This window comes from Poecilia reticulata, chromosome 13 (assembly GCF_904066995.2).
Source record: "Poecilia reticulata chromosome 13, P_reticulata-male-v2, whole genome shotgun sequence".
In the NCBI taxonomy this organism is placed as follows: domain Eukaryota; kingdom Metazoa; phylum Chordata; class Actinopteri; order Cyprinodontiformes; family Poeciliidae; genus Poecilia; species Poecilia reticulata.
This window is the reverse complement of record NC_088842.1, coordinates 28,100,302-28,113,349: the sequence shown is the minus strand read 5'-3', so window position 1 is coordinate 28,113,349 and position 13,048 is coordinate 28,100,302. Positions and strand designations below refer to the sequence as shown.

The 13,048-nt window shown below is 39.4% G+C and overlaps 1 protein-coding gene across 15 annotated transcripts in view; it reads right to left on the bottom strand.

Annotated features, from left to right (window-relative positions):
* tenm4 (teneurin transmembrane protein 4) overlaps nucleotides 1–13,048 on the bottom strand; it is a 210,990-nt gene that overhangs the window by 118,879 nt on the left and 79,063 nt on the right. For 11 of the 15 annotated variants that reach the window (XM_008426387.3, XM_008426390.3, XM_008426389.3 and 8 more), the window contains one exon: nucleotides 9,408–9,629. The exons of the other annotated variants lie outside the window; for them this stretch is intronic. In XM_008426387.3, coding sequence (XP_008424609.1) covers nucleotides 9,408–9,629 — 222 coding nt within the window. The remainder of the gene's footprint in view (nucleotides 1–9,407; nucleotides 9,630–13,048) is intronic. 15 annotated transcript variants of the gene reach the window in all.

The window sequence follows — 13,048 nt, the reverse complement described above, 5'->3', positions numbered from 1 at the left end:
GGTTTAGGGGGATTTTGTAAGGAATTTCAGAAGACTTTTCGGGCAAAATATTTATGAGGTCAGACACTGATGTTGGGCACTATAGTCTGGCTGTCAGTGTTTTGTGCAGCCCAGTCAAAGTTTTCCATATCGTCCACTGAGCTAGCCTTGTGCACCGGTGCAGAGTCATGCTGGAACAGAAAGGTGGGATTCCCGAACTGTTCCCATAAAGTTGGGAGCATGAAATTGTCCAAAACGTCTCGGCACGCTACAGGATTAGAAGTCACATTTACTGCAACTAAGAGGGTGAGCCTAACTCCCAAAGAAAAGCCCCATACCATAATCCCTTTTGCAAAAAAAAAAAAATCACAGTTGACACAATGCAGTCATGCAAGTATCATTCCCCTGGCAACTGCTACAGCCAGACTTGTCCATTAAATTTCCAGACAGAGGCATGATTCATCACTCCAGAGAATACTGCTCTAAAGTCCAGTGGCATGGTTTACATCCCTGCATCCATCCTGTGCACTGCTTGGAGCCAGTTACAGAAGCTAAAGGTGATGTTGTCACTAAATATTCTTACAGCCATTCCTATTGATTTTGAGAAAGAATAATCTGTCTGTAAATGTTTCCACTGAGGAATATTTTAGTTAATTTATTTGACGGTGTTAAATTTGTCAGTTTTCGCTGCAAATGTTCTGTAGTAACTGTGTGCTGCTGCCAGTCTTGACCAGCACTGTACTGCAAAAGAGATGTTTAATCTCAACGGGATCCTGGTGAACTAAAGTTTAAATAAATTTAAAAAAATTAAAAATTAAACAAATGCACATTTGTTAGTGCATTAAGGCTTGGTTGCTTAGCCCTTCAAACCTATTTGAGAAAGCTATCTGTGCACAACAACTTAGAATAAGTATGTAGCAACTGAAGACACATTGACTCGTACAGTTTACATTAAACAGTTTGTTGAAAATTAGAAGCTGTTCCACAATGATAATGAACAACTTATAACATGATAAAAACAACCTCAGAGACTCCTTGTGATTGAGATCGACTGTCTGATGGTGTGCAAACATGTCGTTGCCCTGCAATGCACATTTTTCCCACAGTCAGGTAAGTACATGTTAGACCTGTAGCACTAAAAATATTTTTTTAAAAAAGAAAAGAAAAGAAAAAGGAATGAGAAATAACAGTGTTTGTGGTATAAAGCACGGGGCAGCATGACCAGCGCAGATGTGGCGATTCAGCAACAATTATTCACTACTATCCAAGGAATAGGAGAGAAAAAAAAATTAATGGTTTTCTATTGACCTGCTTTGCACAACAAAATTGCCAAGAAAAGGAGATTCATTTGTTATCAGAGAGACAGAGAATAGAGACTTTGGTACAATGGCCAAAAACATTCACATCGCATTCAAAGCAGAGGCCTGATGATATCCATTCAGTGTGGGGAATGTGGGGGTTTCATTTTTCTTCCTAACAGATGCATGCACCGGTTAAGGCCTCCCGATGCTTTCTGAGACAAGTAATTAAGGGAAATCCACTTCATTAGCTAAAAACTCATCCCCCACACCAAGAAACAACAGGAATATCGCTCTCCTTGTAAGTTGTTATAATTGCTCACACAAAGATGTCCAGTCAGTGAGCAAAAGCCCAACTAAGCGAAGTACAGATTTTGTAGTATAAATAAAATTAGTACCGATATATTCCAAAATATTTTAGAATAGTTCACCTGATGCAGAAATGTCCATTTGCATGGGAAACAAGTTGTTGTTTGGCTAGTATGAAACCTCCTGCTGAATGTATCTAATGGTTTTGTATTAATCTGAATATTTTAGCGGTGAATTAGACTCAGTTGTAAATTACTGAAATGTGTAAACATCTTTTGATATTAAAATGCCAAATTCAAGAGGTAGTTCACATTTGTATACAAACACCCTTTGCTCTGCCAGTGCTGTTTTGTCCTGCCAAATTTTCCTTCTAAAAGGTTGATGTTGAATGCAGTGAATACAATTCAAACACCCAGAACATGGTCCAAATTGGACATTTGACAAGGCTGAATTAGAATTACTAAAAACTAGCATTTGTGTTATAATTTTGTTTTAGCAGTTAATTAAAAAAAACAAATAGATGTTTTCTTTCCTGAACTATATCTTTGTTTTTTTTTTTGTTTGTTTGTTTTTGCAGACAATCGATGATGTAGTTGGAACAAAATTATATGGGACTAAAATCATCAATATACTAGGTGGAAATGGTTACATGCACTGTAATCCAGGAGTAAATCAGCCTTTTGTTAAAAAGGTTCAAATTTAATCAGACGCCCGTCTTCCAGATGTAAGATTTTGTAGGGACACAACTGCTTTAATTTCCACAGCAGGAGTAATCAACAATAACATAAACACCAATCAATATACAGAGCAGATCAAAAAGCTGCATGCACTGCTGCATGCTCTTTCAATCGTTACACATTTAGTTTGATGCGTGCGCCTGATAACTGCAAATACCAAGACTAGAAATATCTTTGCAAAATACTCGTCATATATAATGTATTTCAAACTCAACACATGATAAATACCTACATTAATTGGGAATGACAGAAAATCTTGCCAGGAAAAGTTTATTTTTGCTTCATTTAGTCTGAATTCTTAACTTTATTTGACATTCTCTGTACCGTCTAGGGAAAAGCATATTCGTGAACAATGAAGGTGAATAGCATCCACAACACTGACGGCCACATCTGATGACATAAAGTGATAGGATATGCCCTAAACATCCACTCAGCCCACTGAGGTGCAAGTCATTTGATGGAGAATTAATCAAAAGTCATCCAGCACCAATATAAATCAGCAGATCATCCCCGATGGCTAATCACAAGAGCAAAATTTCCAGTTGAGTAAGGATTGTCTATAAAAATACAAATAGAATTTGTCACAAACGCAGTGAAGCAGCACAACGTAGTGGCTCCGTGGAGCCGGATCCCTCTCCAAGCCCTGCTGTTTCCTACACCATTAAAAAAAATCTGAGAGGAAGAGGCATGAGGGAATTCCAGCTGTCTTCCAAAGAACCATTTGAGAGGTAACAGGTACCACAAACAACACACTTCTCGGCTCTTCACCGGGTCTCCCTTAGGGAAAAACAAGTTCGTAGAATGCAAATAAAGCTTGATTTTTATTACCAACCAGAGGAAGACAGATGTGTTGTTTTTTAAAGAAGTAAAGCAAGCTGCCGCCAGGTTGCACAAAGAACACCAATTTATAAAAACTATTATAAAAGGGCCTGCCACAGTTTTCGACCTAAATCCATTAAGACCGGAGCTGGCATATGTTTCACTCGGCCTTCCTTAGATCTAATGGATTTTCTGTCATTCTTTGAGCTGCCTTAGCAAGAACAAGACAAGTGGTTATGTATGCTCTGTTCTGTATGTCACTCTGCTACAAATCCATCAAGAGCCTGGAGATTTTGTTAGAAGGCACAGATGGTCTGCAATTATCATACAATGAAGGTGATGCATCTAAATTTACGTCAGTGGAAAGAAGATATGTAGGTATCCTGAACGGGTTACTGTGAGCTGACAAACGGTGGCCTGAATATGATCGGACAAATTGCCTGTTGACTTCACTTTACTGATAACTTGCAGTGGGTTGCAAAAGTGTTGGGAACCTTGGAACTTTTCACACTTTGTCATTTAATAACCACCAACTTCAGGAGATTTTCTCCAGTTTTGAATGACGGAATGACTCCAAAAGAAATGACATTTGTAAAGAGGAAAAAAATTGAGGCATGTATCAATTGCAATTTTTCTTTAACAAGCCTGACCTGCTGATTCCGATTTTGGTCTGAGAAGTCACTACATATTTTATCAAAGTTGCTAAGTTGGCAACAGTGGTGTAACGCGTGGTCTGCAATGCTCGTCATCAATGCATGGTGGGTAGCAATATGCTTGAGTTCAGTGGTATTCTGCTAAATACCATGCTGCTGCAGCACTTAGGTGTAAGCAGAACAAACGTTTAGTGCTTCAGGGTTAGAAAACAAACTTTTCAGGTTCCAGTGCCTGAAAATGGCATCCCAAAACAAGACACTGTGGTAGCAGCATTGTGCTGTGTGGAGGCTTTTCTTCAGTAGGAAAAAGGTAGACGATCATACACGTCACAAATCTGACCTTTATGGCAGAAGGTCAAGAAAACCAAAATTTGACATTTTTGACCTACATTAAAAATGCTGTGTGACAATAAAAAACAGCCCAATATGAACATGAGTACATTTCAGGAAACATGAAGGCAGCAGCATAATATTGTGGGAATGCTCTTTCAGTGGGTCATGGAAGCTGGTTAGAGCTGATGGTAAGATGGATGGAGCTAAATACAGTGTAATCATGGAAAAAAGGGGGTTGCAAAAGATTTAAGAAAGGGGTGTAGGCTCACATTCTAGGAGTAAAACGACCGTAAACACACAGCCGGAGCTGTAGCAAAATGGTTTACATCAAAGCGTTGATGTGTTTGAACAACCCTGACTTAAATCTGAGTGAGAATCTACAGCAGTACTTGAAGCTGACAAATACTCTTCATTCAATCTGACTGAGTTGGGTATATTTCACAAAGAGGAATAAAACCTTATTGTTATCGGGTAAATTTGAAATGGTTTAGGGGTTACTGACACTCTCGCAAGGCTCTGTACATAAAATGTTGAGGAAAAAAAAAAAAAAAAAGAACAGGGCGCCATGTGTTGCTCATGAAATTATTATTTAGCCTCAGATAGTTCTATTCCTCGTGGTGTCTGCGGCTAAATTACTTTCTGGTGTGACCTCTTTTAACCACGTTTCTCCCCCGTCTCTGCAGACTCAGGGGGGATGATTAAGCAGTTCAAATGAAGACTCATTTGAATTCACACACGACTGCGTCCCTGAGCCTTCTGCTCAGCACAGCATTCCTGCTTGGTCAGCTGCGAGCCGCTCGGTGTGCCGGCCCTTTTCACCGGGGCGTCCGACCGCACTGAAAGCCGATACTGGCCGACCCCATGCTGCTTCGCATTAAGAGATGCTAATGCGGGGAGGCTGCAGTGTCTGGGATCTTGCAGCCCAGCGTGGCAGCGGCCTCTAACTGGCATTCTCCCCAGGAAGAAGACCCTCGGAGAAAGCCGAAGGCCACGGAGAGACACATGCTTGACAATAGGACTGCAGGCTTCAGCGAGCAGCCTCATCAGCCTTAGAGGAACTACTGCTTAGTCTTCCCAGAAATGATAATAATAAAAAAAAAAACACAACTCTCCCTCAGCCCACTCTGAAAATAAATAAAAAACACACAGCAGCCTTGGAGGCTAACTAATGTGAATAATGATATGCCACTGAGAGCTTTCAGTTGTTCAAAATCCGCCAGAACATTTTAAGTCCTGCATTTGGGCTCCAAGACGACCTTGGGCGAATGTAATCGGAAAAGATAAAAACCACCTGTTTTTCTGTGGAAAGATTCCACTGCGAAAAGAGTGGCATACGTATTCTTTCGCCTTGTTTACTGACAATAAAAACATCTTTTTTTATTCTTTTTTGCTCACATGACATTTCTTCAAAGCATGACTTGCATATCAAGCCGACCCAATTTGAAATTTTCATCCTTTTTCGCCCTGGTGGTTTTCAAATAGATATTTTTTGCTGCCACATGTAAATTCTGAAGGAATCTTGACATGCATGGTTAATTCCCAATTACATCCAGGAATATTTTCTAAAGCAAAAATAAAAATGTTTTGTAAAGAAAAAAATAAAAATCCAGGAATGTGCAATCTTTTTATTATCATTCTGGCAAACACATGCAATACCACGCTCTCATTTTGTCACCTCTCACTACGTTTTTGTCACCTTGTGAATATTAGATTTATTTAGCTCCATGTAGCAATGTCACACTGAACAACTTCCAATCAAGTCATTTCATTCTGCTGAAACAAGCTCTGATTGATAGAGTTATTTAGCTACATATATTATTTCCCAACAAAATAAAAAAAAAAAGGGGGAATGAACGTTATGCTGTTCACTGGAGTGAAAGACTCATTTTTTTCCTATTAATCAAAAATGAGAGATACCCAGAATGGAATAAACAAAGTCACCAAGCTTGCTAAATATTTGGATGAGGCGCTGTAAATGCAGCGGGAGAAATACGATAGAGAGGAAGCTTATCTAAGTTGTGTGGATTAATTGAACAAAACTTGGAGATGCTTTGCTATTCTTCTCCAAATTTTAATGAGAGCACTATTCATAAGCAAAAATGTCGAGTCTCAAAATGAAACATAACATCCCATTATGGGGTGTGACAAACAAGATGAGATTTAAGCAACGTTTTGGTAAAAAACTAAGAATTTGCAGGTCCTTGTTGTTTTTGGTCAGTAGCATTGGTTCGATTAAGAAAGCACAGCAGTATGTGCGCACAGTGCCACTTACAAAAAGGGTCTTTCAAAGCCCTAATGACAACCAGAGGTAGCAACTCGAGCTGCTGAAATTCCTCCTTGCTCCTCTTCCTGACAGCCTAAGGCTAAACTAAATGATCTATCCATGCAAATTACATTCATTGTTGTGAGAAACTTCTGCCATGGTAAAGGTCTTACCCCCCCCCCCTCTCCACCCATATTGCCTACAGCCAATCGTGCCACTGCTGGGTGACCACAGTGTTGCTGCAGAGGAATTAGCGGGTAGATTTGCAGTGGGATTAATAACTCATTCCGTTGCCGACCTGAGCAGCCAGTTAGGACACTTTGGAGTTTCATATAATGAAAGCTTTCGGCTAGTTAGCTTGATCAATGACTTAAATCATTCATGTTGTTTTAGGAAGACTGAGGTAGCGACTTCAGGTCAAAGGCGTCTACGCTAAAACGCTGAAGAACTTCAATCTAAATTCAGATGCTGACTTGTGGGAAATTAGCTTCTTTAAACACAGGTGATATTATGATAATTTTTTTTATACGTGCAAGTACTGTTTTACGGATTTGTAGACTCTGTGTCTGTTTCCAATTTTGACCAAAGTCATGGAGATGAACTGAGCAATTGGCCGTTCCGTGGTCATGCGTTGAAAAAAAATCAGATTTTCCTCCATATTCATCTAAAGCAGGGCTGTTAAACTCGTTTTCATTTTGGGCCACATGTAGACCACGAATGCCCTCAAAGGGCCAGTTGTGGAAGAATGTTAAGGTAAAACCACTAAACTGTTACAACATTGTAATTTTTCCACATTTGATTTGCACTTCTTAAGAATAAATATTTTAAATCTTTTTTACATTGATGTAATTCGTCTCTATACGAGGCGTCTACAACCTTTACAATCCTGAGAGCCATAATTGCCTTCAGTCCAGCTAAATAAGACTTCTTCAGAGCCACAAATATTATAGTACCTTGAAAAAAAACACAACTTAATATTTTTTATATAAATATGCACATCAGGAAATTTGTCATAATATATTATATATATATATATTTTTTTTAAACAGTTGATTTATAAGAGTCTTTGTGGAAGGTCCAAGACCCACTTGTGGCTCTGGTGCCAGAGGTTGCAGACCCTTGACCTATGCAAATAAAAACTGATTTGATTTGACTGTTAATATAATATTTAGACACACAACTGTTATCTTGAACTTCCATTTCTGTGGCCTTTAGAGGCCTGGAGGGCCACAGAAAAAGCATTGGCAAGCCAAACTTTGTCCACGCACCATATGTTTGCATCACTGCATCACTGTTAATGTCAAACAAATATAATAACATGGCCAACCTCAGACACAAACACACACAAACGCATGCACACACGTGCACACCCACACACACACACCCACACACACACAAACAGCAAAAAGATGAAAACTACTTTTGGTTATTGACATCAACATAATTATTTATGGGACCAAAATGGATATGTTAAAAAATTACTAACATCTAGCATGATACGTTAGTAATATCATCAGCATTAGCATCCCTGCTGATATTGTTATTATTCTTTTGTTGTATTTAACAGCAACCTCTATTGAAGATGTGCTGCAGAAAAACTGGAATCCATTGGAATCGGTAGGCCTGACCTCAGCGAAAAATAAAAATTAAGTCTAATAAGTGTATCTTTACTTTTGAAAGCTTGTCAAGAAATGGACAGAATCCCACATTATATGAAGAAGTGCTATACATTACCAGTATCAGCATTTATTGATGCATCAAACAATCCAGCAGGGATCAAAACCGATCATCAATTTCCCGTGACTGGCTCCCAGTACAGGCCGTTATATTCTGAATTTAAGGAGTCTTTAGTTTGAAAGCATCAAGACTAAAAGCTTAAACTATTTTGATTCGTCTTTTCTGAGATTTGTAAGAGTTTGATGGAGAAAAGCAACATATGCTTTAATAATATTCAATGAATAATTTAGCAATTTCTACACTTTCAGTTGTAAATATTTGTTCTTTAATGTGTTGAGTAACTTAAGGGGAAAATATGCAAGTATTCAGAGTTGCAACTACCATGTCAGACATTAAAGACAAACGTGAATCGGTATTAGCCAAAGACCTGCCTGATCCGTGCATCGCTGCAATTTTTGATATACTTTTTTTTTTGTAAGAGAAGATCAAATCAGTGAGAGTAAAGTTCTTCTTAATCATCATCAATAACTCTCCTAATCTCTCAATCTGTTGATGAATTTAGAATATAGCAACAAGAAAAGAAGTAAGAAGTATACATCAAAAAACAGTTTTACTCCTTTAAAAAGTTATCATGTCTGAACGCTCAAAATCGTCCTCCTCATACTTAAATCAGTACCTTAACTGCTGACATCATTTCTGACATTTCAGCTTCCTACTTGGTAAACATACAGCTTTACAATCAGATTTTTTTTTTCCCGTCAACTGTCAACACTGTGTTAGCACTTTGAGCTGAAATGTCATTCTGTCAGTCTGAATGAATGTTACAGTACCAGCAGGAGACTGCATTTCAACATATATAAAAAAAAAACAGCTGATGTTTTTTAATGAGCAAGCGCACAGGGAGTCCACGAAGCTTTATACAACTAGGCAGGATGTTACAGATGTGAGTTACGATACAAGAGCCCAACATTTCCACCTAGTATGTTATAACTTTTTCTCACTTATTTTCTATCCAGACCATCCAACAGAAATATCAATGACAAATCTTTCCTGCTCAACCAAAATCGCCCATCGCTTTGCTGTGAACTTTGCCGACCTCACTTCAGAGAGTTCTGCTCATTTCCTGAGGCTACGTATCGACTCGAAGTTTCAGCTCTCTCTTAAGGTGCTTAAATAAAAAAAATAATAAAAAAAAAAGAAGGACATTATCTTGCCCGTAGCCATCTGCATGACCTGTAACACAACACATCCAGGAGTGTGTGTGTGTGTGCGTGTGTGTGGGGAAAGAGGGGGCAGGCTGACCTCCAGAAAGCAGCAGTAAGTGTGAAAACCAACTCACCATCAGCAGTTGCAGCGGAAGGAGCATACAGGTTCCCTGAGCCAGTTTTAACTAAGAATGAATTGGGGCCAAACTCATCCTCAGAGTCAGAGTCCTGGGCTGGCTGAGCCGCACTGTTACCTAGCAACCTCCCGTGGTTCTCATTGGCTGCAATGGAAGGGGGAGGGTATGGGAGCTGCTCGACAGGGGAGGAGGAGGCGGATGAACAATGCAGCGGAGGACCTGTGGACCACAAACAGAGACAACACATGTGGGGGGGAAATGAAACACCCAAACACAGGCATCGTCACACAGAAGCAGAACACACACACGCACGCATACACACACGCAAGACTTAACTCTGACACTTCAAAAACAAACAGGGACACATCTGCCTTTGTCTCTGCCACCTCACTCCAGCTGGGAAGAACAATACAAACAACCAAAATGACTTTGAGAGTGAACAGAGAAGACATATGCTTGGCACCGCTTGAAAAAACACAGAAACTATAAAACACCTTTTTAAGATGTCTGTCTGAGTGAAAAAAAAAAAAAAAAGTCTGGCTCCAATGTAAAGGGAAGAAAAAAGAAAAAAAAAATAAAATCCAAGAACAACATTCCAAGAACTTTGAGTAAATTGTTTACTTTTAAAAATACACACTTTTGCATGTGCTTTCCAGAATATAACTGCAGCGGTGTAAAGATGTGCAAGATTAAAATCGGTGGTTATTAAGAAGACTTGATAAACCCAAGATGGCGCCTTTTCTTCCCAAACAGTGAATTAATTAGGTTCTCTTCCAGCTTTGTTGGAGACAGCTCCAGTTCCTTCAAGCATGTTGTCTGACTAGAAGCTGTTATTTGGGGTAGATGATGAAAAGTTAGCTATTTTAGGTGTCAATAAAGTGTTTAAAAAATATGATGATGATGTATTCATCTGTGCCTTGGCTAAATGTGTTGAAGAAGAATTGAAAATCATTCGATCCCAACAAATATCTGATTGCTTTGAAGATGCTGTTGGATTGCTTAGGGTTCCCTCATCCTCTTCAGAATTAATAAGCAAAAAACCTAAATTATTCTGCTACTCTTTAGTTTTCATTTTAAGCATTTAATAAATCAAAGACCAACAAACCAGAACACAAAAGTATAAAATAGAGGAGAGACAAAATGACCTCAATTTAAAGGTTGGATTTTTTTTTTTTACTTTTCTGTAAGAATAGGCTAATGCAATATATAAGATTAATTTATTTGGAGGCTTTTTTTTTTTTTTTTACATTTTTACCACAGGCAGCAATTACTTTTGGAGTGTGCTGTATGAATAATGATCTCGTTCACATTGAGTGTGAGCCACTTGTTGTAAGGTGCCCACTATAAAATCCCGGCCACAACATGACTCCTGCATGAACCGGTCCTTTATGTTTCCTCCAAATTAACAGCTCTCCTTCTTGTCAGACACCTGCACCCCACGGCAATCACACTGCCCACCCCGACTTAAAAGCACATCATAAATAATTTGCAGTCGTGATTATCAGCAGCTTCTTTCTGCCATTATGAAACTTAGATTTTCACTCTTTTAAGGCTTATTGGTTTCAATCTCACGCTGTTAGTCAATGGTAAATCTCTGCATAGAGCCTCGTATTAACGTGTGATTAACTTCTGAAGCAGCTCTGCACCATGCTGAAAATGACTCTACTTAAGTAACACGACAACGGCGCGAAAAAACCATTAGTTCTGAGCTCTCCTGCATCGTCCCATCAGTCCCTCCGTCTTGACGTTAAAATTCCTGCTGACCCGACTGTCATTCGTCAGAAGTGATGAATTTCTCCTCCTTCAGTAACGATCCCCGAAGAGTATTAAAACACGACTCACTGACTCGCATCTAATTAGGCAGCAATTAGTGATATTACCATATCAGGCGCAGCCCTACACAAGCTGTAAATGTCCACTGCCACAGAGAGTCACAGTTTGTGCTTTACACAAGCTTCAGCAGACACTTCATTTCGCTCTCAGTTTGTCTAATGCTTAATGGGCACGGGGACACAGCAGCCCTGCTGTGGGTTAATGACCGTGACACTGCTGTTGTTGAATGTAAACTAATGCATAGCCACAAGAGGAAGAGGCATTTTTACTGTCGCTCCCCGTTTCCCTCGGATACATATCAGGCACTTCATTAATTTGTGTCAAAACAGCAACACTGCTGAACCCTCTCGACATGCTCTCATCTGCCGCCGTTAGAAAGTAACAAGACCCTTCTTCTTGACGTGAAAGTTTCTCTTTTTCTCTCTCCCGCTCTCTCCATCTCTCCGAGACTACTCGTTATTGGGACAAAAGAAAAAAAAATTATTAAGGTCCACTAAAAACAGGCAAAGACTTAACCTAAATGAGGTCAAGGTAGTTAAGTCCTGCAGCCGTTGGTCTCGCGCACAAAGGTTTGACTGTCTCCCTGTGTTTAATTAATGCGGCCCCGGCCAGTTCATGCCCAAGCCACGTGCAACCTAAGGCGAGACACTGTGTCTGCGCAGGAGGAGAGAAGATGGCCAGAGAAGTTTCCCCACCTGCCACAGTTAATTGCTTTCGCCTTCACTCACTGTATTACAGCTGCGAAGAGGAACTTTTACTTAGAAGCCCTTGAACCGTGCACGACTGCTTTCATTTCTGACAGTTTTGGGAAGAGCCTCTAACTGGCTGGTGGGGGATCCGCTGTAAACGCCGATCTCCTCCCTCTGTATTTAAGAGACTTGATTAGCTTGTTAGCCACCCAGTTGAATACACAGACAAATAAATCTGACAGTGATCTGTGGGCTAAACAAAAGCCTGCTAATGACATCGGAGCATTTGTTGTTTTTTTTCTTTTCTTTTTTTTTAGTTTTTGTTTCCCTGAAGGCAGTGCAGAGGTGATGCATGCATTTAACCAATGCTTTTTCTTTCTGGGAATATGGGCAAAAAATGCACACTACAGTAAAAACTAAGAATATGAGCTGATTTATTCTATTTACCATTAAAAATGCCTTGCTTTGCCTTAAGTTAGACAACATAGTACATATAATAATAATAAAAAAACAATGTCAATTTTATATTAATAGACAGTTTAGTGGAAGGAAAAAGTGCAGCAGAAAATGGCACACCAGCAACAGCGGTAACTAATTATTCTAGGGAATTGGAAGCAAAGCCCATTCAATACTTTGGAAGTGATTAATAATGTGTGGACTGTAATCAGCACTTCAAGAGCAACCACATCCCGAGGTATCAAGGACATGAACTGCAAATATGGTATTCTTTGTGTTAAGCAGCTTCTGGTGTCATGGTTTCAGTTTTTTAGTTTTCAGTATTACCAACTCTATTGCTGATTTGAACTTACTATGGTGGGGCTTCGGTCAGAAAGCAGGCAGGACATCAGTAGATTTTAAACTGACTGCTGTACATTCTGTGTACAGAATAAACCCCATTTGCTGCACCGCATCACGAGCAGAAAACATGAGGAGAGGAAGCAGAACTGCTATGCAAACAACCTCTCCAACTTCAAAATAAGAGTACAAATATAAACGTCCAACCAAAACTTCAACACATATGTCAAACCTCAGTCAACTTAAAGTTTATAAAACAGCCAAATAAATTAGAACTTCAGAATTTATCTGGAAAAGAAAAAAAACAATTTAGTGGAAGCT